The sequence below is a fragment of the Bombus bifarius genome, unplaced genomic scaffold (assembly GCF_011952205.1).
Source record: "Bombus bifarius isolate JDL3187 unplaced genomic scaffold, Bbif_JDL3187 scf7180000007966, whole genome shotgun sequence".
Classification (NCBI taxonomy): domain Eukaryota; kingdom Metazoa; phylum Arthropoda; class Insecta; order Hymenoptera; family Apidae; genus Bombus; species Bombus bifarius.
Genome location: NW_022884352.1, coordinates 149,179 through 174,022, shown reverse-complemented (window position 1 = coordinate 174,022; position 24,844 = coordinate 149,179). Strand labels below are relative to the sequence as shown.

The 24,844-nt window shown below is 40.2% G+C and overlaps 3 protein-coding genes across 4 annotated transcripts; 2 read left to right on the top strand and 1 right to left on the bottom strand.

The window, feature by feature from the left end:
* Positions 1 to 311: 311 nt before the first annotated feature.
* On the top strand, positions 312 to 13,678 carry LOC117207689 (mothers against decapentaplegic homolog 3). The gene is made up of 7 exons (XM_033448106.1): positions 312 to 725; positions 8,506 to 8,714; positions 8,900 to 9,123; positions 9,213 to 9,436; positions 9,576 to 9,889; positions 10,005 to 10,274; positions 13,164 to 13,678. Exons 1-6 carry the CDS (start codon positions 526 to 528, stop codon positions 10,271 to 10,273), a joined length of 1,440 nt encoding a protein of 479 aa, XP_033303997.1. The 5' UTR covers positions 312 to 525; the 3' UTR covers position 10,274; positions 13,164 to 13,678.
* An 823-nt stretch (positions 13,679 to 14,501) lies between these two features.
* Positions 14,502 to 17,935, bottom strand: LOC117207699. The gene is made up of 3 exons (XM_033448134.1): positions 17,904 to 17,935; positions 15,649 to 15,726; positions 14,502 to 15,498 (listed from the first exon to the last, which is right to left on the bottom strand). Exons 2-3 carry the CDS (start codon positions 15,697 to 15,699, stop codon positions 15,355 to 15,357), a joined length of 195 nt encoding a protein of 64 aa, XP_033304025.1. The 5' UTR covers positions 15,700 to 15,726; positions 17,904 to 17,935; the 3' UTR covers positions 14,502 to 15,354.
* Positions 17,932 to 23,010, top strand: LOC117207675 (integrin beta-PS-like). 2 transcript variants are annotated; one of them, XM_033448095.1, is made up of 15 exons: positions 17,932 to 18,217; positions 18,289 to 18,496; positions 18,585 to 18,813; positions 18,886 to 18,985; positions 19,074 to 19,244; positions 19,313 to 19,411; positions 19,492 to 19,656; positions 19,729 to 19,887; positions 19,980 to 20,111; positions 20,181 to 20,480; positions 21,024 to 21,245; positions 21,331 to 21,447; positions 21,528 to 21,720; positions 21,794 to 21,933; positions 22,009 to 23,010. In XM_033448095.1, the coding sequence occupies exons 1-15, from the start codon at positions 18,071 to 18,073 to the stop codon at positions 22,081 to 22,083; spliced, it is 2,457 nt and encodes an 818-aa protein (XP_033303986.1). In that variant the 5' UTR covers positions 17,932 to 18,070; the 3' UTR covers positions 22,084 to 23,010. The 2 variants fall into 2 exon arrangements, with proteins under 2 accessions (XP_033303986.1, XP_033303977.1); XM_033448086.1 differs by having other exon boundaries at positions 21,331 to 21,451; positions 21,532 to 21,720.
* The last annotated feature ends 1,834 nt before the right edge of the window (positions 23,011 to 24,844 follow it).

The window sequence follows — 24,844 nt, the reverse complement described above, 5'->3', positions numbered from 1 at the left end:
ATCGAATCTACCCTTTAATACTTCGATACGACCATAGACAAGCTCTAAGTATGTATATATACATGTGTATTAAAATAATTTTATGACGAAATTGTTAAACATATGTAATATTTTTATTATATTATAAATTATTGCAAAAGGCATTATTAGTAAATAGGATTGATTTGCGGATTGAAATGTGTTCAACTTTAAATGGATGAGAATATAATTTGAGTGAAGTTTAACGTAATTTTACTGCGACATTGCTTTCTATCGTGCGTATATTCGATGGTTTGGTCGAAATTGACCGAAGATTGTCGAGCTTCATCGAATATGCTTAAAGAACAAAATGGCGGCTGTGGCAAAGTTTTCGCCGCCCGTATGAGAAATTCGCATTCATCAAGATTGAATAGTTCACGGTAAACGTTAATCGTCTAGCAACCCTGTCTGGGTTATGTAGCTAAGACCGCGAGTGAAAATTCGTTGGTGTCGTAGTACGTCGAGACAGCCCGATGCAGGTCGCGCGCAATTCTCGTAACTCAAATCATGACTTCGATGCTATCCAGCTTTAACCCGCCTATCGTTAAACGATTGTTGGGTTGGAAAAAAGCAGAAGGAGAAGACAAATGGAGTGAAAAAGCTGTTAAAAGTTTGGTTAAAAAGTTAAAAAAATCCACCGGCCTCGACGAACTCGAGAAGGCCATTACTACGCAAAGTTGCAACACTAAGTGCATTACTATACCGAGGTACGCTTATTTACTTTATATGCTTTTGCGTGTATATAAATATTGCAACCGATGGAATTATACTTTTTTTCACTATTGTTCATTCATTTTTATATCTATTTCATGGTACGTACGATGTCAGCGTAAGGTATTCGGGTATTGGATTTATTTGTATCATCTGCATTGAAACTCGGAGAAATAGAAAGCGTTCGCGTGTGCACTTCGCCGTTCATATTTACGTATCATGTATTCGTACGTATGTCACATTGTATGTCCACTGACAGCTCTTTTTACTGTTGACCAATATAAACAAAAGATCCATTCCACTCTTTTTAATAGATTTATCAAGTTCGGTATTTTAATAATCTTCACCTGATAATTGTATCGTGCCAAGTGTTTCCACTGTAGTATCATAATTTCGATCGTGATTGTGGTTAAGACACGCATAGCCGTACGTTTGTTGGTCATTACAGTATTTAAATATTGAACAGAGCTGTGCTTTAAATTTCTTAAAATTCTTAATCGAGTTCACATAGTTTGATACGTATTCGTTATTGATACAGTTTGGGATAAACAAAACTTGAGAAGTTTTCCATTTGGAATTGTATCATCGGTTGCTAATATTATCTCCGAAATTCTAATACATGTCATTCTTTCAGAGAGATTCGGTTTCTCCGTTATCACTTTTAGAGTTAGCCGATCTAAAATCGCGCGAGTGCTTGCCTACGAGTACGTTCTATTTTCATATGTTAGAGAGTTCGCTAAGCATTCTATAACATTTCTTTTTTTCTTTTTTTTTCTTTCTTTCTTTCAGTAAAAACCTGAAAGGCTGTTTTCAATCTAGTTTCTATACGGATCTCAAATAATCGTTACACGTACATTTCCTGACACGTTGTGTATTAATTATCACATACATACACGATAAATTCAACACGATACTAATGTTATAATGCACGGTTACATATTTGTTTATTTTTTGTAGGTACGATACGATACGATAGCCCATACGATAGTTGTACGTGTCGATTGTACATCGTTATCTTAGTAGTTATGTAATAATTTTAACGAAGATGCGATCGCAAACAAATAAGTAGACGGGGAACCATGCGTAACAATGTCCGATACGGAAAACGATGCAAATGAGATTTATTTCGGTAGCGTTTCTCGTTTTCCGTTTCCAATCAAAATAAGCGACGATGAACGCACGCAGCATCCGTTCCGATTGAAATGTGCGTTATGAATGAAACTCACGTGTGAGTCACGTTGCTGTTCGGTATCCATCCTTTTACGCTAGAATTTTCTTTGTCATTACGATTGTCTTATTTTTCGTTTAGTAACCAGTGGTACCAGAAGCTCGCATATTCTCAATAGGTGTAATACTTACATTGTACGTACCGTCATTTGCGTTTTTCGCTAGCGGATGTGCTTCAACTATATTAATAACACGTACTGTGTGTTTTAGCGAATACTGGATACCGCGACAGGATTAGACAGTTGCTGCTAATGATGGTCGATGATAATTAGAACCGTTTAATAACACGAACGTTCTACAATACGATGGCTCGTCGTGATACTCTTGTGACATAATTTTTGCTCCAAGTATATTCCACGCGCTGTCTGTTAATATTTATCCGACAGTATACGATAGGATAAATATCGATAACCTAGCCAGGATACGCTGCTTCTAGTTAGCGTGCGTGAATAAATCGTATATCGAAATCGATTGTAGCTCGGCGCGCAGCTCGTAACGACTTTATTAATAGTAATCCTAGCCACGTTGTCGCGCGTTCAAGGATATTCGGAGAAGAGAGGGAAAGTCTGTCATCGAGAAAGGCAGATCCTTTTGTAACTCGAACGAACCGCGTTTGCTTCGCGGTTTCGTTCGCTTCGCTTTGCATTACGTTTCCCGTTTCCCGACGACGCGTCTCATCGCGTCAGGGAATCTCTGTCTGTTGCAGTTTTTCGATCGATCGAGATCGTACACCGTGCGATCGCATGATACGCGCCCGGAAATTCGATTTCGCTCGGTTATCTGACGCTCCGCACAACGTCGCGCCTCGATTAAATAACCATCTACCTGGAGAATACTCGGTCATTAGCTAATGTTTGACTTTGCGCCGCGATTTGCTCGCGCGCACGCTTACAGCAGGTAATTCCTATTCGAGGGAATTACATTCTTGCTCGTCGCGCGCACACGCCGAGCCGAGTTGTTCCGATGTTACGAAGTACATGTTCTTCTGTTTTTCTATTGACTGTAAAGGTACGCTAGATTGGTAGCTTTACCAGCCACACTGTTGCGTTATCACAACTTTTTTAACCATCATACCTTTTTTTCTAGACATGAATTTTCGCGTTGTTGGATCGATCGACCACGAGGTATTTATTTAACCGTAGGTAGCCACACACACACACACACACACACACACACACACACACACACACACACCACACACACGGTAGAATTTCATTTATCCGTAATAGTTGGAAGACAAATAATTGAAACAACTCAAGTTCGAATAACGATAGTTGATCGGTTTTTCTATTACCGTCTACTACGATAAAAAAGTTAAGTTGTCTTCAAATAAACGGAGTTCTACCGTATATGATAGGTTGAAAGACAGGAGGAAAATCAAATATCGCGTATCATCGTCGGACGAAAGTTTTGCTATCATTGTTTCTTCTTTATCTGTCTGAGAAAACAGGAGCTTCGTCCGTTTCTTGCCGAACCGTAACTTTTTCGATTATATCACAGCGTGAACGAACAGGCGAATCTCGTACGTAGCATTCTTCTTGGTAGGTAGAATCTGATCGAAACGTCCTATTTACATTATGGAATCGCACGCATTATCGACAATACTCTCCTTGCCAGTACCTAGATTAATCATTGTTTACGTAACGAAATCGATACAGCGAGGGGTATTTACGTAAAAAATGAACGACACAGATTTCGTAGTAGTTGATCTTTATTTGGTCGAAAGAAAAGCATGACTCGCAGCAGGAATTACGTAAGCTCGTATAACGTCGTTCGTCGATTCGCGTTGATTCTCGTTTACCTGGCGAACGCGTTCGTAAGACCTACGAACCTGCGACGTGATAATTTTTCAATAACCTTGTAGCTTTCGTACGATCTTTATCATCGTTTCGATCTCCAGCGAAATACATGGAGAATAGGTATATAGAAAAATGGAAATTATTCCGTGAACCAGCGTGCAAATGCGTTTCGTTCCGAGAAGCATTCTGGTTATCCTTGTAACTCGTTGTTGCGCGTATGCATCCAAGAACGGAATCAGAGTAGCTTCGTTCCAGATGATATAATTCTATCTCGTTGCTTTCGTTGGCTGGCTTTATCGAAATAGCTTCTTCCCCGCAATTTCTCTCGGCTCTTTTTCTCATTCCATTATTTCGTAAGCGAAATTCGTCGTCGCGTTATCGATACGAGTAATCAGAAATTTCTGACGAGACCGCGTTCCCTTACGTCCCGTTGATCCGATCTCGTTGATTCTATCGCGTTTATTCTATCTACGTAGATGAAATTACTCGATAGACGACTAGTTGCTTTTCGTCTGATAATCGAACGTAAATTAGCCGCTTTATCGACGAGTTTGCTTTGCCCCTATCGAGGCCAGCGAAACTTTTAGCCGCTCGAAGTACTTTCGCGTTCTCGCAAATGTGGCGACTGTCCATGCGTCGTGAATTTGTTTTTGTTCGGATATACCTAAAGAGGTATAAGGTCGAAAAATAGTGGAACACGCAGGATCTCTTCTATCTGTTTTATGTGTTTTTATGCTCGCGTGAATGCGTGCGTGCACGCGCGTGTAAATGGAGCAGAGATGAGCCGGGCTATACAGTGACTCACGAAAGTATTCGAACGTTGGTTGTTAAAGCTCGCAACGATTAGAGTGTGCACGTTACTCTTAAGAGCCGAAAAACCATGTTATAACTGCTGTAAGATACAAATATCAATTATCGTAGGACATCATTTGTAGAGATATTATGAAGCATTTATTGCAACGATGTGCAAAAACAAGGTCCGGGAAGTGATCGAACGTGTAAATGTTAAGCGAGTTAAAGTTTGCATGCATTTCTGTGCACACGGTGGAAATGTTGGTCGACTCAACTGTAGAAATATCGTGTACCGAGCTTCGTGTTTCGCTGAGAATAATATTGGCTTGCATGCTGACAAGGAGTTACAAAAGATCGGAAACACGGATATTCGAGAGGGAATCGATATTAAAACCCGAGATAGATAAAGCGAGTACGCAAAGATGGAAATATAGGCAGATCGACAAATTATTAGATAGATATGCGTTTACGATACGTTGTATTTTCGAAAAATCCAAAGAAACCGAGGAAACAGTCGCGTACAGACACCGCACAGACGGACCGGAAAAGCTAACCGTTAGAGAGGAAAAAATGATTATACGCGAAATAAAAAAGGATCGAAGTATCTCGCGCGACGATACTACTTCGGAAAGAACGTTCATGCGGAATTATGTCACAGGATTTTGCGAAACAACGATTTCCATGTTAGTATTCCAAGAAAAAAATCATCCATCGATAAAACGTATCGAGCCAGACGTTTAAGATTCGCAAAGGAATTCATAAATAAAGCGCATATCATAGAAGCAGTAATCGAAGCCAAAGGAGGCGCAACTAAACATTAACGTAAAATAAGGTAGGTATAATTAATACCGTTCGATTATTTCCGTTACCCTGTTTCTGTATATCGTCGCAACGTTTCGTAACTTGTACGAATGTTATCCGATTCGCTCCAGGTTCTAGGTATATAATTCTCGTACTTGTATCTTACAGCAGATATGATACTATTGTCAGATCTTAAGATCGACATGCATATTTCGGTCGTTTAAAGATTTAATAGCGGCCGTTCGAATACTTTCGTCAGCCACTGTATATCGCAGCCAGCGCGAATAAGTGCACAGCTCACGTACTGTCTGTTTTCTTTCCTTTCTTCCTTTTAAAAAACGTGGGAGCGCACTCCGTCTGGTTGTCCGTGCAATCGACGATTAAACCCGATTAAGTCGCGCCTCTCGTTTGATGCATACGTGGAAAGAATTTCACGGCGAACGCGACTCTCTGTCCTCGAGTAGGCAATGGTGCGTCAGCAAGATGACTGAAATTGCAGAAGGAACGAGACCACGGATCGCTACGTTCTCCTTATTCTCCAATAGAGAACTTTGCTATTTCGTCTAGCCGCGATTTTGCACTTTTTCAATTTTATCCGCTGTTTAAGTTACGCGCGTTCGTTTGTTTTGGCCCGCCACGATCGCCATCACGATCATATCGCCGCTATACGGACAGGCGAGCGGCGCGTTATCGTTGCGATTTCAGTATCGCGGTGATGATGAATCGTTCGACAGATTTATATTTCCCGTAACTCGATATTGAAAATATAAGGCCCGGCCTGGAGTGATGTAACCTCGTCGAGATTTTGTAGCGCCAACGACGTGATTCGGCACCTTCGCTTTCTCAACAGAGTAATCGCGCGCCTCTGTGCGTCGTTGCACCGTTGAAAACGTAATTCCGCGGAATCGCGTAGAGTCGCTGCCGCGAAGTTACAACGACGTTCGTTCGCGTCGGGCCTTATTTTCCCAACGATGCAATCAATCCACGGGCGTGCGATCTTGTTATCGAAAAGGTAAAGTTGCCGAATCACACCGCCGCCAGATCGCTGTTACATCGCATTGCTCGCATACGCCTGGCGGTCTCCCCCCGCGCCCTAACGATTTCCCTCTTTATCTCTGTTAACGATCCGAGAATTATCGAGAACCAATCTCAGAACGGTTATTAATCGGCGTAGCTATCGGCCGATCGGGCAATTGGTTCATCGACGTATCGACAAGAAGTTTCGGTGTAGATGCGGTACGCGATGGCTCGTGCGGCCACCTTTCGAAGCGGTCGATAAAAGCCGCGCGCGCGTCACTACGAATGGATCGTCGAGACATTCGAGTTACTCGATATTGCTGGAGAATCGGCGATATTGTTGTCCCCGTGTTTCTATTGACGTTACGTAACAACTGGATACAGTAGACTGGGAGGTCGGGGGGAGGCGGACGATCGCGTATACTCGCGGTATCATAGGAGACGTTTCCTCGAATACCTCCGTAAAGGCATCCGCGGTGATTCCGCTCTTCTTCTCTTTCCCCCATGCAAGCTGCTTCGAGGAAGTTTGTACGGCTCGGAATGATTTGTATTTTCCGAAGAACGCAAATCACGTCGAAACGTCGTATATACAAAGATACGCCGTATAAGATGCCCGTTCCGTGGTCGTTTCACTTTAAAAATCGTTTCGGACGTTTATTACGTTCCGTTTAGGCGTGCCGTTTATTTGTCATCGAGATGACGATGAGATCATCGTCGATGAAATGCGAAACTCCGTTCTGTTCGAACGTTTGGTCGCGTAGTCTCGTCCCGCATCTTCGGAAACTATACTTTCTCCTATGGCAACTCGATAAGCTCGGCTGGATCGCAGCGATAATACTTGACGCGCGAATTCAGGCCTGAAATTGAGATCGAGATCGCGCAGGAAACTACCATATAAATTCCGTGCCAGCGTTTCTGAATTATTATGTAACGAAGAGTAGTGTCGAGCGATTCCAATTGAGGGTCACACGCACGTACGCTATACACGACGAACAGATAGATAGGCAGAGAAAGCGAGCGAGATCGGGGGACAGAGAAGAGGAGGAAGGAGGAGGATCGTGGAGACGAACCGAGAGGAAAAGCAGATTCAATACATGTAACGATTTTTGAATCTGTAACGATATACGTACGGTGAATTCGTTTTAATTTTCCGATTAACCGCGCGTCTTACGAATGTTTTAGCAGCCGTTTAAACGAATATTTGTCATTTTCTCGCAACACGGTGCCAGATGAAAAATGTCGAAACGTTACGTGTAATCCTTGCGTCGGTGATTTTGAAGAACCGGTGTCGTTCGACTCGAGGGAAAATTTTCTCACGAATACCGCCCTGTCCTTGCGCAAGCGAAATAATAAATATTTCATCAAATCGGGCAAAGGGTTAATTGCAAGCTTCTTAAAAATCTGCGTCCGAGAGACAGAATCGTAAACGCTAGATAGGCGAAAATTACACGGTTGCTTCCGCCACGATCGTTTGCCTCGCATTTCCTCCATTCGTCGGCTATGAGTTTCTCCGTTTCCGGTCTCTTGCGTCTCCCTCGAGCCAATTCGAGTCGGCTAAGCCGATTACGAGAAAGATACAGAGGGAGAGATCGAAAGAAGGAACGATGAGTGGTGATCGACGATCGAGCGAGACGATTCGTTCGGCAAGCTACCCTCGTCAAGAGAGAAACGTTGCAGCGAATGTGCGGCGGCAGTTTCTTTTTGTCGGCAGGCGCCACCGCTTCCGGCGCGGCAGACGCGAACACAGGAGTCTAGAGCGAAAAAGAGAGAGCAAAGGAAGCAGGAGGAAGTTTGCTGGAAGCGTATATACATTAAAGCAAGAGTTTTACGACTCGGTCGGGTGTCGAGCTCTCGCGGCTAGCTTAAGCCTCGATGTTTCGGCGATGTTACCCTCTTAGAGGTACGCCGTACCATCTAAAGAAAGTGTCGCGTTGCTAGTCGCGATTCTACTTCCGTAAATCGAGTTACGCGATCGATGTACGTACGATTCGTTCGACTTTGCGCAAAGCTTCTTTTCCCACTGGTCGGTCGCGCGACAAGATTAGCGTACGTACGTTGGTGGCAGGATTCTAAGCCCTTTCGAAAGTTAAAAAAAGATACTTAGGAAAGATTTGATTTTATTTCTGTTTCTGGACGCAAGGCCTAGCCCAGGCGGTGTCGGTGACAACGGTGTCCAAGGAGTACGCGGCAAAGGTTTGCCGCACGTGATCTACTGCCGACTTTGGCGCTGGCCAGATTTGCAGTCGCACCACGAACTAAGGGCAATCGAGCATTGCGAGTACGCGTTCACGCAAAAACGGGACGAAGTCTGCATCAACCCGTATCACTATCAACGAATACAAACACCAGGTACGTAGACGGCACGTTTCAATGACGGCTCCAGTTCCTGTTTATGTTTGTATTTATCTCCCGCGCGATTCGTTCGATATGTTCGGTGTAACGTCGACGTCTATCGGTTGTTTGAAATTCTGAAACTTTGGAAGGTTGTTTTTTTCTGTATTCATGCAAACGTTTATCAGCGCACGAAATTTTAGTTTTGCCAGCCATTCTCGTACCACGGCATACCTTGGCCGGGGACGAGTCCGTCCTATACAATACTTCCATCGAGGAGCTCAGTGTCAGTGTGCCAGAAAACACGAGCTTCCACGCGACGTTAAATCATCAGCATCATAATCAACAAAGCATACCGCAGTCACCGCAACAACAGCAGCAACAACAACAGCAACAACCACCGAACAATCCGTATCAAGGAATGCAGGTTGATATCGGACAAAGTTCCGCTTCTTATTTCGATAAATAACGCGTACGAATTTTCTTTGGATAGAAGAGTATCTTTTTCCTTCTTAGAGTATGCAGGCGACAAGTCCGGCTAGCGTTGGGAGCCTAGGAAGTGTTCAGGGTTCACCACATCCAGCGCCTGGGTCCATGGATCCTCCTGCCGATACTCCACCTCCGGGTTATATAAGCGAAGATGGTGATAACATGGATCACAACGACAACATGTCCTTATCGCGTTTGTCTCCCAGTCCTGTCGACGCACAACCAGTTATGTATTGCGAACCAGCATTTTGGTGAGTGATCGTTCACGGGTTATGCAACATCATGCTCGAACTTCCATGCAAAGTGGATCCAGTTTGACGCATTAGCCTTGTCAAGGGACGATTCGAATTGTTCTTTATATCTGATTTCTCTCTTTTCTGTTCCTACAAGGTGTTCGATAAGTTACTACGAGCTGAATACGAGAGTAGGCGAGACCTTTCATGCGTCGCAACCGAGCATAACGGTGGATGGATTCACCGATCCCAGTAACTCCGAACGTTTCTGTTTGGGTTTACTGTCGAACGTTAATCGTAACACCGTGGTTGAACAGACGAGACGACATATCGGGAAAGGAGCTAGATTATACTACATCGGTGGTGAGGTGTTTGCCGAATGTTTATCGGATTCGAGCATTTTTGTTCAGAGTCCTAATTGTAATCAACGTTATGGTTGGCATCCTGCCACTGTTTGTAAAATACCACCCGGTAAGTGCATAATTCGACGTAACACGTTACAGGTTCCCCTGTACTTCTTATATTCTTTTGACTTTAAAATCGAAGCTTATTTTATAGATCTTCTCTCGTTTGATCTTTCCCGCAGGTTGCAATTTGAAGATCTTCAATAACCAAGAATTTGCCGCATTGTTATCGCAATCAGTTTCCCAAGGATTCGAAGCAGTGTACCAGTTGACTCGTATGTGCACGATCAGAATGAGTTTTGTAAAGGGTTGGGGAGCAGCGTATCGTCGGCAAACCGTGACGTCGACTCCTTGTTGGATAGAGTTGCATTTAAACGGTCCATTACAGTGGCTCGATAGGGTACTCACACAGATGGGATCGCCACGTTTACCCTGTTCCTCAATGTCATAAGGTTGTATGCTTTTCTCCTTGATGGATGCGGGAAAACAGGGACAATTCGCATGCTGTCATTGTTGTCGTCGTTGTGTACATTGGTTTTTCTTACCGCGGATTTATTGTTTTATCCGAATTCTTTCCAACTACCACCGACCACAGTGATAAACAGTGCAAGAAAAATAGATACGATCACCGTTTTTACGAAGCGTATACGTGTATCCTAGCTTGAAAAGTGCATGGAATACGAGATCGTGTTCGAAGTGCCAGAAAAGCATTCGTTCGGACGAATGAAGATAAAACTGGCGATCGGTTAGTTATAGAAACGCTCAAGTGCTCGAATCGCGTTGCTTCGTCGATGTTTCCTGCGAAGAAAAGGAAAGGACGATGTGCGGGCAAATGAGTGAAGATGAGACCGGTTGAAAATATCATTTATACAGCTATCATCAGTACAGAAAATCAATTTTTCAATAAACTGGGACATTACGGTTGAGAATAACAAATAACGAAATAAGTAGATACTATTGACTCACTTACCGCATTGATATGTGGATATAGTGCTTTACGATCCAGGGTTACGAATCCGATTTTAACTGAATTAACAGGGCGAAAACAAGCGCGACTCTGTGTGTGCATGTGTGTATGTACGTATACATATGGGCGTACGTTTGTATCCATATATGTAGGTGCATATGTATACGTGCATCGCATTAAAAAAGAGCTCAGTCTTTACATATTTTTATCGCTTGTTAAGTCAATGCACTTCGGTCGTACAGTATACGTCAGCCCTTACAAAATAATACATATTATGTACGTTCACACTGTTTATAGTCTGCTGAGAAGAATTTCTATATAGAGTGGGTAAACGTGTATACCCGTTGAAAAGTTTCTAACAGCACTGGTCTATTTGGAGTCTTTGTCAGTGTTTTTCCTACGAATAAAGCGTTAAAAAAGAAATACATCTGTAAAGTCTATTTCTCTTACACGATAACGATACGGAAGGATTACAGTGTTCAACATGTACGTAACTATTTACACGTTTCATTAACGTTATTACATCCTTGGATGGACCAGAATGTTCAAATATTCTCATAATGGATCGCATCAGGACGGATAGTTATGTTTCTGCGTATTTGGAGGTTTTGTGAATGGTTAGTCAGTTCAGACGAATCATTCAGCACATAATGCGGACAATGTTTTAACAGACATTTCTGGGTCGAAATTGAAAATGTTGTTACGTATTAAGGTGTCTTATCTCGAGTAATTGATATTCTTATTAAGGATAAGCGCTATATTTCTTAACGTTGATAGGAGTACTAAGCGCACGAAGTCTATGGTAGACAGATATATCTATTTACTTGATATCGCATGGAAAAAATTGATCAATACTTCAGAAAATTATGTACGTATATTTACTATCGAGCATCTAAAACTTTATGCGCCACATAGCAAACGTTAACCGTATGAGTGCCACGAATTATCGCAGAAGTTAATCGGCAAGAGCCAATCTTATCCTTTTATCAATCTCTGTTTTACAATTTACAATATCCATTATTAATTTAGTTGTTTATAATTTAAAATTATTATTGAAGTTTCTGTATTGTAATATTTCTGTATGACAGATGCGATGGCATTTTCCGATATAGCGTGCGAGCAGCGTAATCACGTTGCGTGGCACTTAGAGGGTTAAAAAGCACATTTTGGTGTTGATATTCAGCGTAGCGAATCACTTGTTATTTAAAAATCGTTGCAGGAATGTTGGTTCGTTGTATAGGATCGTAAACGATGTTTTTTTTTTATAGAGAAAACATGCTTTTGCATGCAGAGGATAATCAATCGTTTGATTATACTGTAAGCTTTGAAACAATATAATTGAAATGTCTTCTGAAATTTTATATGAAACTAATGAACGTAGGAAAAGCGCATACAGTTTTCGAGCGATACAAAAGGCACAATAAAATGAAAATTTATAAGGATAAGGAAACTTTATCAAGAGAGAGTGCAAGAAAATAATGGTCTGGCCTTGAATGTGAGATGCTTTTAGATATATCGAGCACATTGTTTCTACACTATTTTAAATTCATTTACAAATTGTTTTAGAGTCGAGTGTATTAAAAAGTTTCTATTTTATTGTAGAATTTATAAAATATTTCATATTCGAGACTAACCGAAACAAAAGGAAAACAATTTTTAGAAACATCAACGTCTTTCACGTAGAACATATGAACATAAAAATGAGATAACGAAGTTACGTATTTTATTATATTATGAGATATATATTAATATCGATGTACGAATAGTCTTTGCACCAAGTGCATGGATTCAGTTATCTTCTTCTTCTTTTTTAACGAATAAATTTTTAAAAATAATCTATACACGACTTCTATGGAGTCTTTATGTACGATAGGGGCCAATTGCACGCACAGAATGTGAGATTTGATCTCGACAAAAACGTCAAATCTTATAAGGAATCGGTTCCTTTTTTTTATATATTTTTTGCCAACATCGATCATTTTACAATTTTTCTAATTAACTTTTGAAATAGTAGACAATTGGTTTAATCATTAATTCGTGTATAAAACTGTATAAATTTTATCAAGTAGAAAGGAACGATCGAATGTTTCCGTTAATTATTAAGGCAAAGAAAACATTGTCGTGAATAATCGCAAATGCGAAAAATCTATTTTTTTAATAGTGTCTTAATCGTTTTGACGAAGAAACATTATGTGCTAAGTTTTTAATCACTTTAATGAAAAGGCAAGTGATTTTTCATCCATTATAGATACATAATAATTCTCATGAATCGATCGACGTCTTTTGTTCGTATTATGTAGCTGATCACACTGTAATATCCTATATCATTTTTCTAATATTTTATTTTTCTTTTTTTTTTTTTTACTGTTTACAGACCTGCCTTTTGTACGTCGTTAGATCAAGAAATACGGCAGTGACGAAGACGATTCGTGAACTTACTGATTACAAATTTTTATCGAATCGATACCATGTTCCAATGATTGTGTTACATTACCAATTCTAGAAGAATATCGAAGGGAGGACGAGCTTGGGCAGTAGCTATGGAAAAGATAGTCAAAAAAACGTGATTTTAAGCGATATAATTTTATTGATTCTTAGGTAGTATTATTAATTGCACAACGTAATAACACGAATACGTTGATCTTTTACAAGGATATTTCCTACTTCTAATCAACATGCATATCTGATGTTTCATTCACGAGGAAAATTTAATGTCGTCGTACGTTCTTCGAAATCATAAAAGAAAACGTATACAGACCTCGTGAAAGTCAAACACGACATCGTCGGGCAGCTCGAATAATCGAATAGTAATACAAACGAGAAAGAAAATAACTATATATTAGTAATATATGATGCACACCTACTTGGACTCGTGTTAATTGATATTGTCTCGCGTAAGGAAAAATTAAAATCGTTTGATCGTCGAATACTTAACAACCACTTGCCTCTCTGTCAGACTGCCACTAGTATATTAATTAAGGAAACATGAACAGGGGAATCGAAGAACCCGCCCTCGCCTTTCTTCGTCGTCCTGGAAATCCTACTCGTTCGTTTTACGTTAGCATAAGATCAAAATAAATACATCTATGACGTGAAGAAAGAGACAGACCACTGAAAAACGCGTTTAATTCGCCAAAGTATATTAAGTGTAGCAATTGCCAAAGTTTTCCTTTTCTTTTTGTAAGTACAAGAACGTCGAGCCGACCGCGACTGTAGTAGTCGCGATTCAGATGCGCACGAATTGTTAAATTGTGACGTTCTCGTTTTTCTTTTTCCCTTACAAATTCGTAATTGTTACCATTGTTACCATTGTGTTTCTTTACTTTTATTCTAGATATGTTTAGTGTCTTGACCTGCCGAACAATCGAGCGGTCCGACGATTTTATAAATTTTTAATTCTATAGCTACTTATATATTTTGTGTGCTAATAGACGCATGCACACAAAGGGAAGCATCGACTAACGTATAACTTCTACAAATCAGATATTTTTTTACATATTAAAAAGACGTGAAATTTTTTTGCGTGCGATACATTTGATGACGGTTGTTATCGTCGATGTTCCCCTGGTGTGGATGAGATGTTTTACGAGAATACGAGATAAAATCGCGAGCTTGAAAGAACGAGTGCGAGAGTATATAGGTGAGAGACGTCGAGTCGATAAATATCGAGTGTGAGATTGTATGATAATTATAAATAAATGTACACATTAAGTCTAATAAACATGATTCTGTCGCTTTTTATTAATTCATAGTTACGAAGAGACTGTACCTAATGATATCGCCAATGCTACGAATATACCCATAAGTACACGGTAACATTTTGTTTAAGATATTTACGTGTTTAGGAATATTATAAATTTTAGTGCAATTTTGTAGAACCGTAAAGTAGGACTAGGGCATATAAAACATAAATCTACTATTAAAAGTGAATTAACAGTTTTATGGGACAAAAAAATTTGTATCATTTGACTACGATGAAGTGAATACAATCTATACAAGTGTACAACATTGCGCTTATATTACTTATTATAACTCATCAGTGTCTGTGACTGAGTAGCAGCAACAATCGCAATAAAACTTCGATAAACCGGTTTCGTGCCATAAAGTAACATGTTTAAAGGCTCTTACGAGTTCTTACAAATCATCCATCCAAAATGATCGAATCGCAAAATTATCGTTTTTCTGTACATGGCATGTTAACTGAATACATAAAGAGTTCCGCAATACGAAACAATTGTCGATTTATATCGCTTACGCGAAATTACATTATACGTTTTACATTTTTATAGTTATCCCTACTTTAAGTCTTTGTTTCTCATTTGAAGTATTTATTAAAATGTGAAATCGCACGCGTGTTCAATGTAGTTAATGTGTTTCGTTAGAAAAAGATTAACGTTTGCGGGATACGACGCGATAATATAAGACTTCTGATTTCCGCTATATAATACAATCAAGGGAGTTTCTGTAATATTCTAATATTCGGTGAGAATCTTTCGTCCCAAACAATTACGCTGTCTTTCCTCTTTTTTCGGATTGATCTGTTGCTGCTGACTTTAATAACAATTTTACGAACGACCATTGTGTTTCGAGGCTAGCAACTTCCTCACAGAAAATACGCTCATAGATAGGCCAATAATTGCAAGCATACATGCTGATGTGGTGGTAAGGCGATCGATCGAATTTCTGCGGAACACAGACGAGACAGATCCCTACAACAAACAATCAATTAATTTTCTTTCGTGATGTTAAGGTTCAAACGAATCGAAAAAGGTATAATATTTCAAGATTTTATTTTTCTAGGAGAAGCACAGTAAACGCTATTACATAACATTTACCTTTACATGTCGAAAATACTTTACCTGTTGGAATGATAATCTAAAAGCATAGAGGGTTGCAGGAGTCAGATACATCTTTAAACCACGGCTTTTCTTCGTACTCTAAAAAAAAATGTAGAATGTGTAGATCACGTATTTGTTATATAATCTACAAAAAAAAAGGCGGGTGTCAAATTTACAGATCGAGAATATGTAACATTGGATCACATCCAAATTGGTTATTGTAAACAATTCGGATTGCGCTGTCAAAAACCACACATTTTTATCATGCCTAGAATTGATCCTTGCATTTGATTTTTATAGAGAATGGTAGCGTCAATGTACAAAATTGTTCATAAAATTATGTTAAAAAAGCTATTTTATTTTTAAAATTATTTCACGCTATATATCATGAATTTTTATTTACTATTTCAATTTTTTTAAATTACGCTAAACAATTTGTTTAATATTTTACTTTTGGAAACTGAGAAGTACACAGGAAATGCAGAATATCAATGATATGAAAGTTGCATTGATAAGTGATCAAGGCATGCTATGTTTCGTCAAAAGAGTACTATGTATTGCGTAAATATCGAGATATCGCTATTTAACCTTTTCAACATGAAGATTTACGTAAATTCTTTTTTCGATTTCAGGTGACACTTTGTCGAGGTTACCAAGAACCGTAATTATTGATACTCTATATCGCTAAGACATCGACCGTTTGATGTATAACACAAGGTCCATGATATTTTTGTTAGCAAAGCTATTATTATGTTCATGTATAAAACAACCTTAACGGATACTGTTGGATAAACATGGCTTGGCGCCGTCTAAGATTATAATGTTCTTCTATATTTAAGTATATTTATGTAATAATACATGATATTTTCATTCAATGACAGAAACGTAATAAAATTTTATTTGTTGCAGTTTAATATTTCGAAATGTTATACAGAGTGTACCAGATTTTTCTGAGAAAATTTTGTTAGGACAATCTAGATTTTAAAGAAACAAGCGAGGAAAAATGTCGTATAAATACACGTTATTCGAAGCATTAATAAAAAGTTATCAAAATAGAAAATATTCTGACTCAAGGCCTTTGATATTCAACCACAGTAAAATTTATATAATGCTAAATTTACATAATATGTGGGTAATCAAATTTACACTTCATTATTATTATTAACTTTATGTTATCATTAATATTCCCATTATACAACATCAAAAACTAGATTTTGTAATACTAGGAAACTATGCACACGTGATATAAGCTGGAATACAAAAATGGCGTGTGACGACGCTTACGGCACATTTATGACTCCATTTGTACACGATATCGCATACATCAAATGCATGAAAATAAACAAATACATTTTATAACACAAAATCTACCGTTGATTTAGTGTAATTTAGTTTTTATCTGAACATAAAGTTCAGTTAAAATAAACAGTTTAGTTGATCTTTTATTTGTTTTCATGAAAATGCTACGCGTGGTTAAGTGAATCTATACATTCACAATGAAACGGTTTTCAAGACAAAAATAGAGCGATTGAACACAAAAGTTTAATGAACACGATTAAAACCATTATTTTTAATTAATGTCGAGACACTGGCGCGTTATTTCATTCATTAAACGTAAACGGGAGAAGTTTTTTCATAGGTTATCCGGTGTAAATTAATGAGATGTACGATGTGGAACATTCTTGCATGTTCTCTTACGTAATCAATAACAGTAGCGTTGCATATTCAAATGAAAATATTCAAGTCTACAACGAATTTTAAGTAAAAGTGTACCTTAAATTAACGCACCTACCGTTGTATCCAAAACCAGCCGACGAAAGAGAATGATCACTGAACGAGCACGAACCTTCGTCTACAGTTCTTTCGCCGCTGTCGATTTTCAATTTCTAATTTCCGGTTAAATGTATTGCGCCATCTTTTGACGTTTCAATATACTTAGTTCATCATTTCAACGCATGGCTGGACAATATACTGTAAGTTGCATTTCCAGAATATGATATAGAAGCTATATATACTTATCATGCGATGGTATCTATAGCTGACACTTTCTAAATTACTAAAGACATAAAAGATGTCACTATATCATACTTTAGCGGTCTGTGCTTTAGCGTAATAAATTAAATGTTTACGTAATATAATAATATTCTTGTATATTCTCGGTATTTAAATTCATTGAATTATATCATTTTATAATAAAATTTCCTGCTCGAAGATGTTCAATAGATTTCTAATGCCATGATCGTAACTGAAAATAAAGGCCTTTGTTTAACGCTTACCTTACCGTTGATTAAGACATAAACTTTGTCAGTAAAAATAGTTACCTAATGACGCATGGTCACTTTATCTCGGAGTCATTTCCGTGGGATGCCACAATATCCTTGTAACTTACCAGTGTAGCCACACCTTGCTCGTTTAAAATTAAAGTGACATTAAGAGAGAAGCTATGACTCGCTGGACGATATTTCTCTTCTGGGTTCAATTCTTCTCGTTGGTGTTTTGTGAATACAAAGATCCGGAAAGCCTTTGCGCGTCTCAACAAACTTGCAAAAATTGTCTACAGATTCCACGATGTGTTTGGTGCTCTACTCCGGTGGTTATCGTTTTTAAATCGTTAAAGAAAAAGTTTCACCGATTCGAAAATAATAAGGAATTTATGGTTAGGTTTCCAATCAAAGCGTGAACAGTCCATTGGTTCGTTGTGTCACCAGAGAAAAATTTTCAAACGAAGGCGATCACTGGTGTCGAACGTCGGACGTAATAGATGAGATGAATCAGATGCTGATACTCGAAGATCGACCGTTGTCTTCGACGAGAGGCACAGATCCAGTTCAAATTCAACCTCAGAGAATTCGCTTGACACTAAGACGAGGAAAGTATAACGTTTAGCACCTACGATTAAGTTATTTCTCTCGGGTAGAAATTTGATTCCAATTGATACGTCTGATCGAATTTCACAGGCGAGAAATACCGATTGACTTTAAAATATAGCCAGGCAGAGGGTTATCCGGTTGATCTGTATTATCTGATGGACTTATCGGCATCTATGGAGGATTCTAGGAATTTATTGTCAGAATTGGGACATGAATTGGCAGATGCTATGCGAAACTTGACTTCGAACTTTCGACTAGGATTCGGTAGTTTCGTGGACAAAGTTGTATTGCCTATGACTAGTACGCAACCGGAGAAGTATCTTGAAACTTTGACGATTTTTGTTCTGTCGATATCGCTACGCTTTCCTGATCCGTAATTTTCTTGCAGATTAAAATCGCCGTGTACTTTGAAAACAGGAAAGCCATGCGCAGCGCCGTACGATTATAAGCATCAAATGCCTCTTAGCGAGAACATTGATCTTTTCAAAGTTCGTTTCAAAAGTCGTTTCACCGTATCATTTGTCTCGCGCGTTACTTTCCAACCTCTTGATGCTGATCGATTGCTTTTTGGCATAGACTCGCGTACGAGAAGCACCGGTGTCTGGTAACTTGGACGCGCCCGAGGGTGGTCTCGATGCGATGATGCAAGCGATGGTTTGCACCAAGGAAATTGGCTGGCGACAGGATGCTCGACATCTTATTGTTTTCTCCACAGACGCCAGTTTCCATACCGCTGGAGATGGTAGAGTACGTAAACGCGGTTAAACGTAGATTGCTTTTTCTTCGTTCGAGTACTAAACACGATCGCGTTTCAGCTGGCAGGAATTATCGAACCCAACGATTGTCTCTGTCATTTGGACGAGAAAGGGTTCTACACGCACTCGCTTCTCCAAGATTATCCGTCCATATCTCAAGTATGCAACTTTCTATTTAGTCGATTAGACGTGCAGAGGCGAAGCATTCATTTACAGTTTTATTCTACTATCGAATGTAGATCAACAAAATAGCTCGCGAGCGTAATATCAACATCATATTCGCGGTAAAAAGCGACAGGAGAAAGACGTATGAATTGTTGAGCGAAAGCATCGGTGGCTCCTCTATCGAAACGATACGGAACAACTCTAAAAGCATAGTTGACCTTATCAGAGGAGAATACGAGGTATGAATTTACTAATCTTCCTAACTTTATTACGCGTTTCATAGATAAGCGCAAGCTTGACAATTTGTTTAGAAACTGGTTAATTCCATAACAATGACGGATAATGCGCCGAAAATGATCGATGTGAAATACTACTCTCGATGTTTGGAGAAGAACGTGGAATTGAAAGAACGACAAAAATGCGGGGGATTACGAGTGGGCAACGTCGTCGAATTCGAAGTAACATTACAGGTACTTGCATAAATCGGACAAGTTCATCGGCATGCTGTAAGATTCTGTGTAATTTCGTCTTGCGAGATGCGAAATGTTCTTGCTGGTCGTAGGCGACCGAATGTCCAGCGAATTCCAGCGAATGGCAGACAAGTATGCAGATAAAGCCGAGAGGTATAGACGAGAGTTTGACGATCGAGCTGAGCATTATCTGCGATTGTCCTTGCGAACATCCAGGACATCCGGTAAGAATGACGATTGAGCGCGATTTCTCTCGTTTAAACTTGTCTCACGCGCCTCGAATGAAAATGTAGGGATACGTGGCAGCTTCGGAAGATTGCAGAGGAAACGGTACTTCGGTTTGCGGTGTATGTTCTTGCAACGAGGGCTTTTACGGGAAGCAGTGTGAATGCGAAGGGAACGATGCCGGCGCTGAGAGCGCAGCTGCCATGGCCGACTGCAAGCCTAACAACGAGACCACTGAGATTTGTAGCGGCCATGGAGACTGCAAGTGCGGTGTATGTGATTGCGCGAAGCGTCCTAATCCGCAAGAAGTTTTTTATGGGAAATATTGCGAGTGCGATAACTTTTCTTGCAAACGCAGCGAGGGATTGGTAAGTGAACGCTTGCTTCAATGACACGTTGACTACGCTAGGTGATTGTTATGGACTTGTTAAATATAAACCTATAGACTCAATTGTACGAACAGTTGTATTCGAAGATTCGTCGACATTTAAACCATTATTTTTAACAATTGTTTTTTGATATGTGTCGTAATCGGTGAAGCGGCAAACACTCTGGTGTTGCGTGCAAGATATGCAAAATACAAGGACAAAGATGGTTCTCAAGGGTTAGCGAAAGATACTTTAAGATACGAGAAGGATGACAGCTAAACGATTTCACGTACGGTGTAGAAATTGTACAATGAATACAGGCGTAATCAGAATCGGCAATCACCCAGCTCGTGTTATCAGCCACGGACCGAACGTATATTCGCGTATCGTAAACTCACTTCGGAATCGTTTATTCGTACGATGAAGTTGCTCGGGTAATTTCCCTTTTAAGGAAACCTGTACAGTACCTTTCAGGTAGACGGTAGATAAATTACACGCGTTTGCGTGTATTCTATTATTCCGTCTGACGTTGTTGCGTTTAAGGTTTGCGGCGGGCGAGGCAAGTGCGAGTGCGGGACTTGCAATTGCTTGCCGGGATGGGGCGGCGAGACGTGCGATTGCAAAGAAACGAATAGCACATGCATACCAAGCAACGGTGAAACCATGGAGATTTGCAGTGGACGCGGGGACTGCATTTGCGGTAGCTGTCATTGTCATGAAAAAGACAACATTCGATATTCTGGACAGTACTGCGAAGAGTGTCCTGTAGGTTTCCTTCCGCTTCAAGAAAATCCGAATATTCACTTTGTTAGACAACGGTTACGACGAATGCGTGTTTTCGTGATTTCAGATATGTCCTGGACAACGATGCGAGGAACTGAAGAACTGCGTCGAATGCATGGCGTACGGAACCGGGCCTTTTGCTGGAAATGGAAAGTGCGACGCGTGTCTGCATGAGATAGATATCGTAAGCCGGTATTCTCTAGAAATATATTTATAAGTTTCACGGAGCGTCAGTTCATGCGCCTGCAATTTCCAATTAAATAGGTAGATAAGGTCGTAGAGGATCCGGAGAAGGATCAAGAGACCGGAGCTCGTATTTGTCGAACTCCAGGAGACGCTGGATGTACGTTTGTATTCAAGTACGAATATTACAGAGGTGGTAGCGGAGGAGATATTAAGATATACAAGATTCTCGCTGAAAAGGAGAGGGTATGTCCTACTCCTATCAACGTCCTCGGTAAGCAGATTATGATAAATCAAATATAATTTATATATTTCGTAATATATGAATTTTAACTTTCGTGCCATAGGTGTCGCTGTGGGATTAATCATTAGCACCGTGATTATCGGTTTCTTCGTTCTTCTCGTCTGGAAGATAGTAACGACGATCCACGATAAACGAGAATATGCAAAATTCGAGCGAGAACGAGCCCTGGCTAAGTGGGATAGGGTAAATAACGTTAATTTTTTATTTCAATATGTTTAAATAAATTCATTTTATTGATGTAATAACCAATTTATTTAGGCCGACAATCCGATTTACAAACAGGCCACATCGACGTTCAGCAATCCGACGTTCAACGAAAATTCAAAGGATTAAATAAAATTCATTTTCGCGCGAATTATTTCCACGAGAAGAATTCGATTGTATCGAAAGGTAGTCGATCCGGTAGGTAGCGCCACAGTAATCGAATCGAGCACGTCGACGCCATGTTGGTTAATTGCTTTGTGAGAAGACAATTTCTAGTCGTCGAGATGAATGTTTATTCTTCCAATCCCGTGGAGAACAACCTCTGTCTACCTTTATTCCTGCATTCTTATCCAGTAAGTGACGATATATCCATCTTTTCCTTAGCTTTTGTTCTGAAATTTTTCCCGAACCTTGTTGGTACCTTGCGTTGCATCTTGTCATATCTAGAGCGTCATAGGAATTTTTGGCGGCAATTAATCTACGCCGATATTTAACGTAAAATATTTCGCGAGGGGGGTCTACCAGGAAGTAAAACGAACGCGATCGGGACGGATGAGAAGACGAAGGTCGATAAGCGATCACTCGTAAATCAGTTTTAAATTTGATCGGAGGATTTTGCGTGGAGATAGGTCCTGGCCTTTCAGACGATTGTTTCGAATATCCTCTGGCCTCGTACTTTATTGCTTGCTATGCTCGAAGAAGGCAGCCTCGTAAGGAGCTCGTAAATTCGTCACCATAGTCGGCTCCTGCTGCAAAACCCTGCGGCGACTCGCTGTATTTCCCACCAGAAACCTAAAGCTCCACTCACATTGAATCCGCCCATACGACTTGATTACTCGTCCCTGATTACCTCCTTGGTCTCCATTATGTATAGTGGCGCTCGTTTTACGGATAAAGACGTGTCAAGGAATGCGGAACAGCACTTTCAACGATTTACTTTATCATCGTTATTAAGCTTTACCGACGATTGGCAAATTTCGGGAGCTAAATTATTGTCATCGTTACGTCGAGATGTAGCGACGAATAAAAATCTATTTACCAATATCGTTTCTTTATTATAACAGAAAGTCTCACTGTCGTTTTAATTTTACCATACTATTATTTCGATAAATAAATTGAATTTTTCAAAAGACAAGACGACGTTAGATGGCGATTATCGCGTAGATACGATAGTTGGTAATTCGGTGAAGTTAGAAACTATCGAAAATTGAAATAATCGAACGGACGGCAACGATTCGATCGCGTAATCGGGCCTTAAGGATAGCACAGAAAAGCATTCGAAGGAAGGAGAGAATAGCGGAGCCGGCGCTCCGCATACTAAATCACTGCCGCACGTCCGTTTCTTTACATTGTACAGATTTTATTGATTATTTTACGGCCGGGAACATTGTAAATCTCTTCATCCTGTATCGGCGTCTCACCTCGGTCTGCCATGAGATGCTCCCACCGGGTGCCCATGGCGCCAATTACGCGAGTCGAACAGTATTGTTGTCGTATTCGTTCTGATCTGTCAGCCATAGCCTCACGAGTATTCCCTGCCAACTAACGATTACTTTTCACGTCCGCCGCTGTTCTTGACGAACCTTTTGGATTTCTAAAGGAGTTAGCTGTACCACGATCAGCATCAGCTTGCCTGTAACGATAATAACCGTCGGTAAATAGAATACGAATTTATTACGATTGAATGTTTTAACAAGCGACAGATGGAAAGTTTCTTTGTTTCTCGCCTATATCGTCCTTACAAATTTTGTTAATACATATATATATATATATATATATATATATATATATATATATATATATATATGATTTATACGAAGTCTACCGGGACAAAATAGGACAAATAGATGGTAATACAATAAATAAGGTCTTGTCGTAATCTTCGCAGAGACGAAATTTTATACGCGTTAAGCTATTCCGTGCGTTAATTTATACACATTGTCTGTTTATTGGCATCTCGGTTTCGTGTAAAAATTTCGATTGGTCGTTGGAGAGTTTGATATATGCCAGTACGCGTCGATGAGCACCGGTCGGGTTTCGCCCGGGGAACAATGTTGTTCGTTTTCACGGTCGCTAATGGCCGCCGCCGGTGCCTTAATTACAGCCAAATACGGTCCAATCAGCCCTCGGGGGCCGGCGATGCCGGCCCGTTTCGAGTTTTCAAGCCGTTTGGCATATTGTCGGATTCAACGTTTCGACTGGCTTTTATCCCTCCTCGGTGCATCCATGCTGAATGTGGTGTTTCTAGAGCATTGGCGCCGATATTGTAGCATCGAAGGAAGGTAGCGTGCGACGAATCGCATTTCAAAGAGAGTCGCGTATAGGACGAACGAATGGAATGGCGTTGGTCGTATTTCGCGGACGCTAGAACGTTGTTTATGATACGCGAATGGATTGTTGGTATCTTAGACGGTCGGAAGGTTGATGGGCGCGGAATAAATTTTCGGCGATACCGTTGATCGTGGCGCATCGTGCGGCCAGAACACTGTCGGCCGATCGAGAGCTGGTGAACGGAGATGCACCACCTCTTCGCGTTCAGCGCAGACCCAGGCTCGTTAGTGCGCGCCCGTAAATCAAGCCGCAGGGGTGCCAACCCGCTAATATTACCGGGGTTCCTTCGGGATAGGAGGAGCACGTTCGCACCGCCGACGCGCACAGTAAACGTTCGATATATCTCATCGATAATGAGTTTGTTAAATGGATTAATATTCCAGTTTTTCTTTTCCCTTCTGCCGTTTAAACCGATACTCAAGCCGGTCGTTCGAAACAATCTCGGAATTCACATCGATTCGGTTACCAAGCTGCTCTTTTGTTACGTGCAATTCATGACGATCGTTTCATATCGACGCATCGAAATCTTATATATATATATATATATATAGATATATAG

Excerpts from the sequence above, each read along its gene's own strand:
- LOC117207675 (XM_033448095.1), top strand. The coding sequence starts at position 18,071 with ATGACTCGCTGGACGATATTTCTCTTCTGGGTTCAATTCTTCTCGTTG. Across the intron at positions 19,888-19,979 it reads AATTCGAAGTAACATTACAG|GCGACCGAATGTCCAGCGAA; the intron begins GTACTTGCATAA and ends TGCTGGTCGTAG. Across the intron at positions 20,112-20,180 it reads GCGAACATCCAGGACATCCG|GGATACGTGGCAGCTTCGGA; the intron begins GTAAGAATGACG and ends ATGAAAATGTAG.
- LOC117207689 (XM_033448106.1), top strand. The coding sequence starts at position 526 with ATGACTTCGATGCTATCCAGCTTTAACCCGCCTATCGTTAAACGATTG. Across the intron at positions 8,715-8,899 it reads TCAACGAATACAAACACCAG|TTTTGCCAGCCATTCTCGTA; the intron begins GTACGTAGACGG and ends ACGAAATTTTAG. Across the intron at positions 9,437-9,575 it reads TATTGCGAACCAGCATTTTG|GTGTTCGATAAGTTACTACG; the intron begins GTGAGTGATCGT and ends TGTTCCTACAAG.
- LOC117207699 (XM_033448134.1), bottom strand. The coding sequence starts at position 15,699 with ATGTATCTGACTCCTGCAACCCTCTATGCTTTTAGATTATCATTCCAA. Across the intron at positions 15,499-15,648 it reads TTAGATTATCATTCCAACAG|GGATCTGTCTCGTCTGTGTT; the intron begins GTAAAGTATTTT and ends TGTTTGTTGTAG.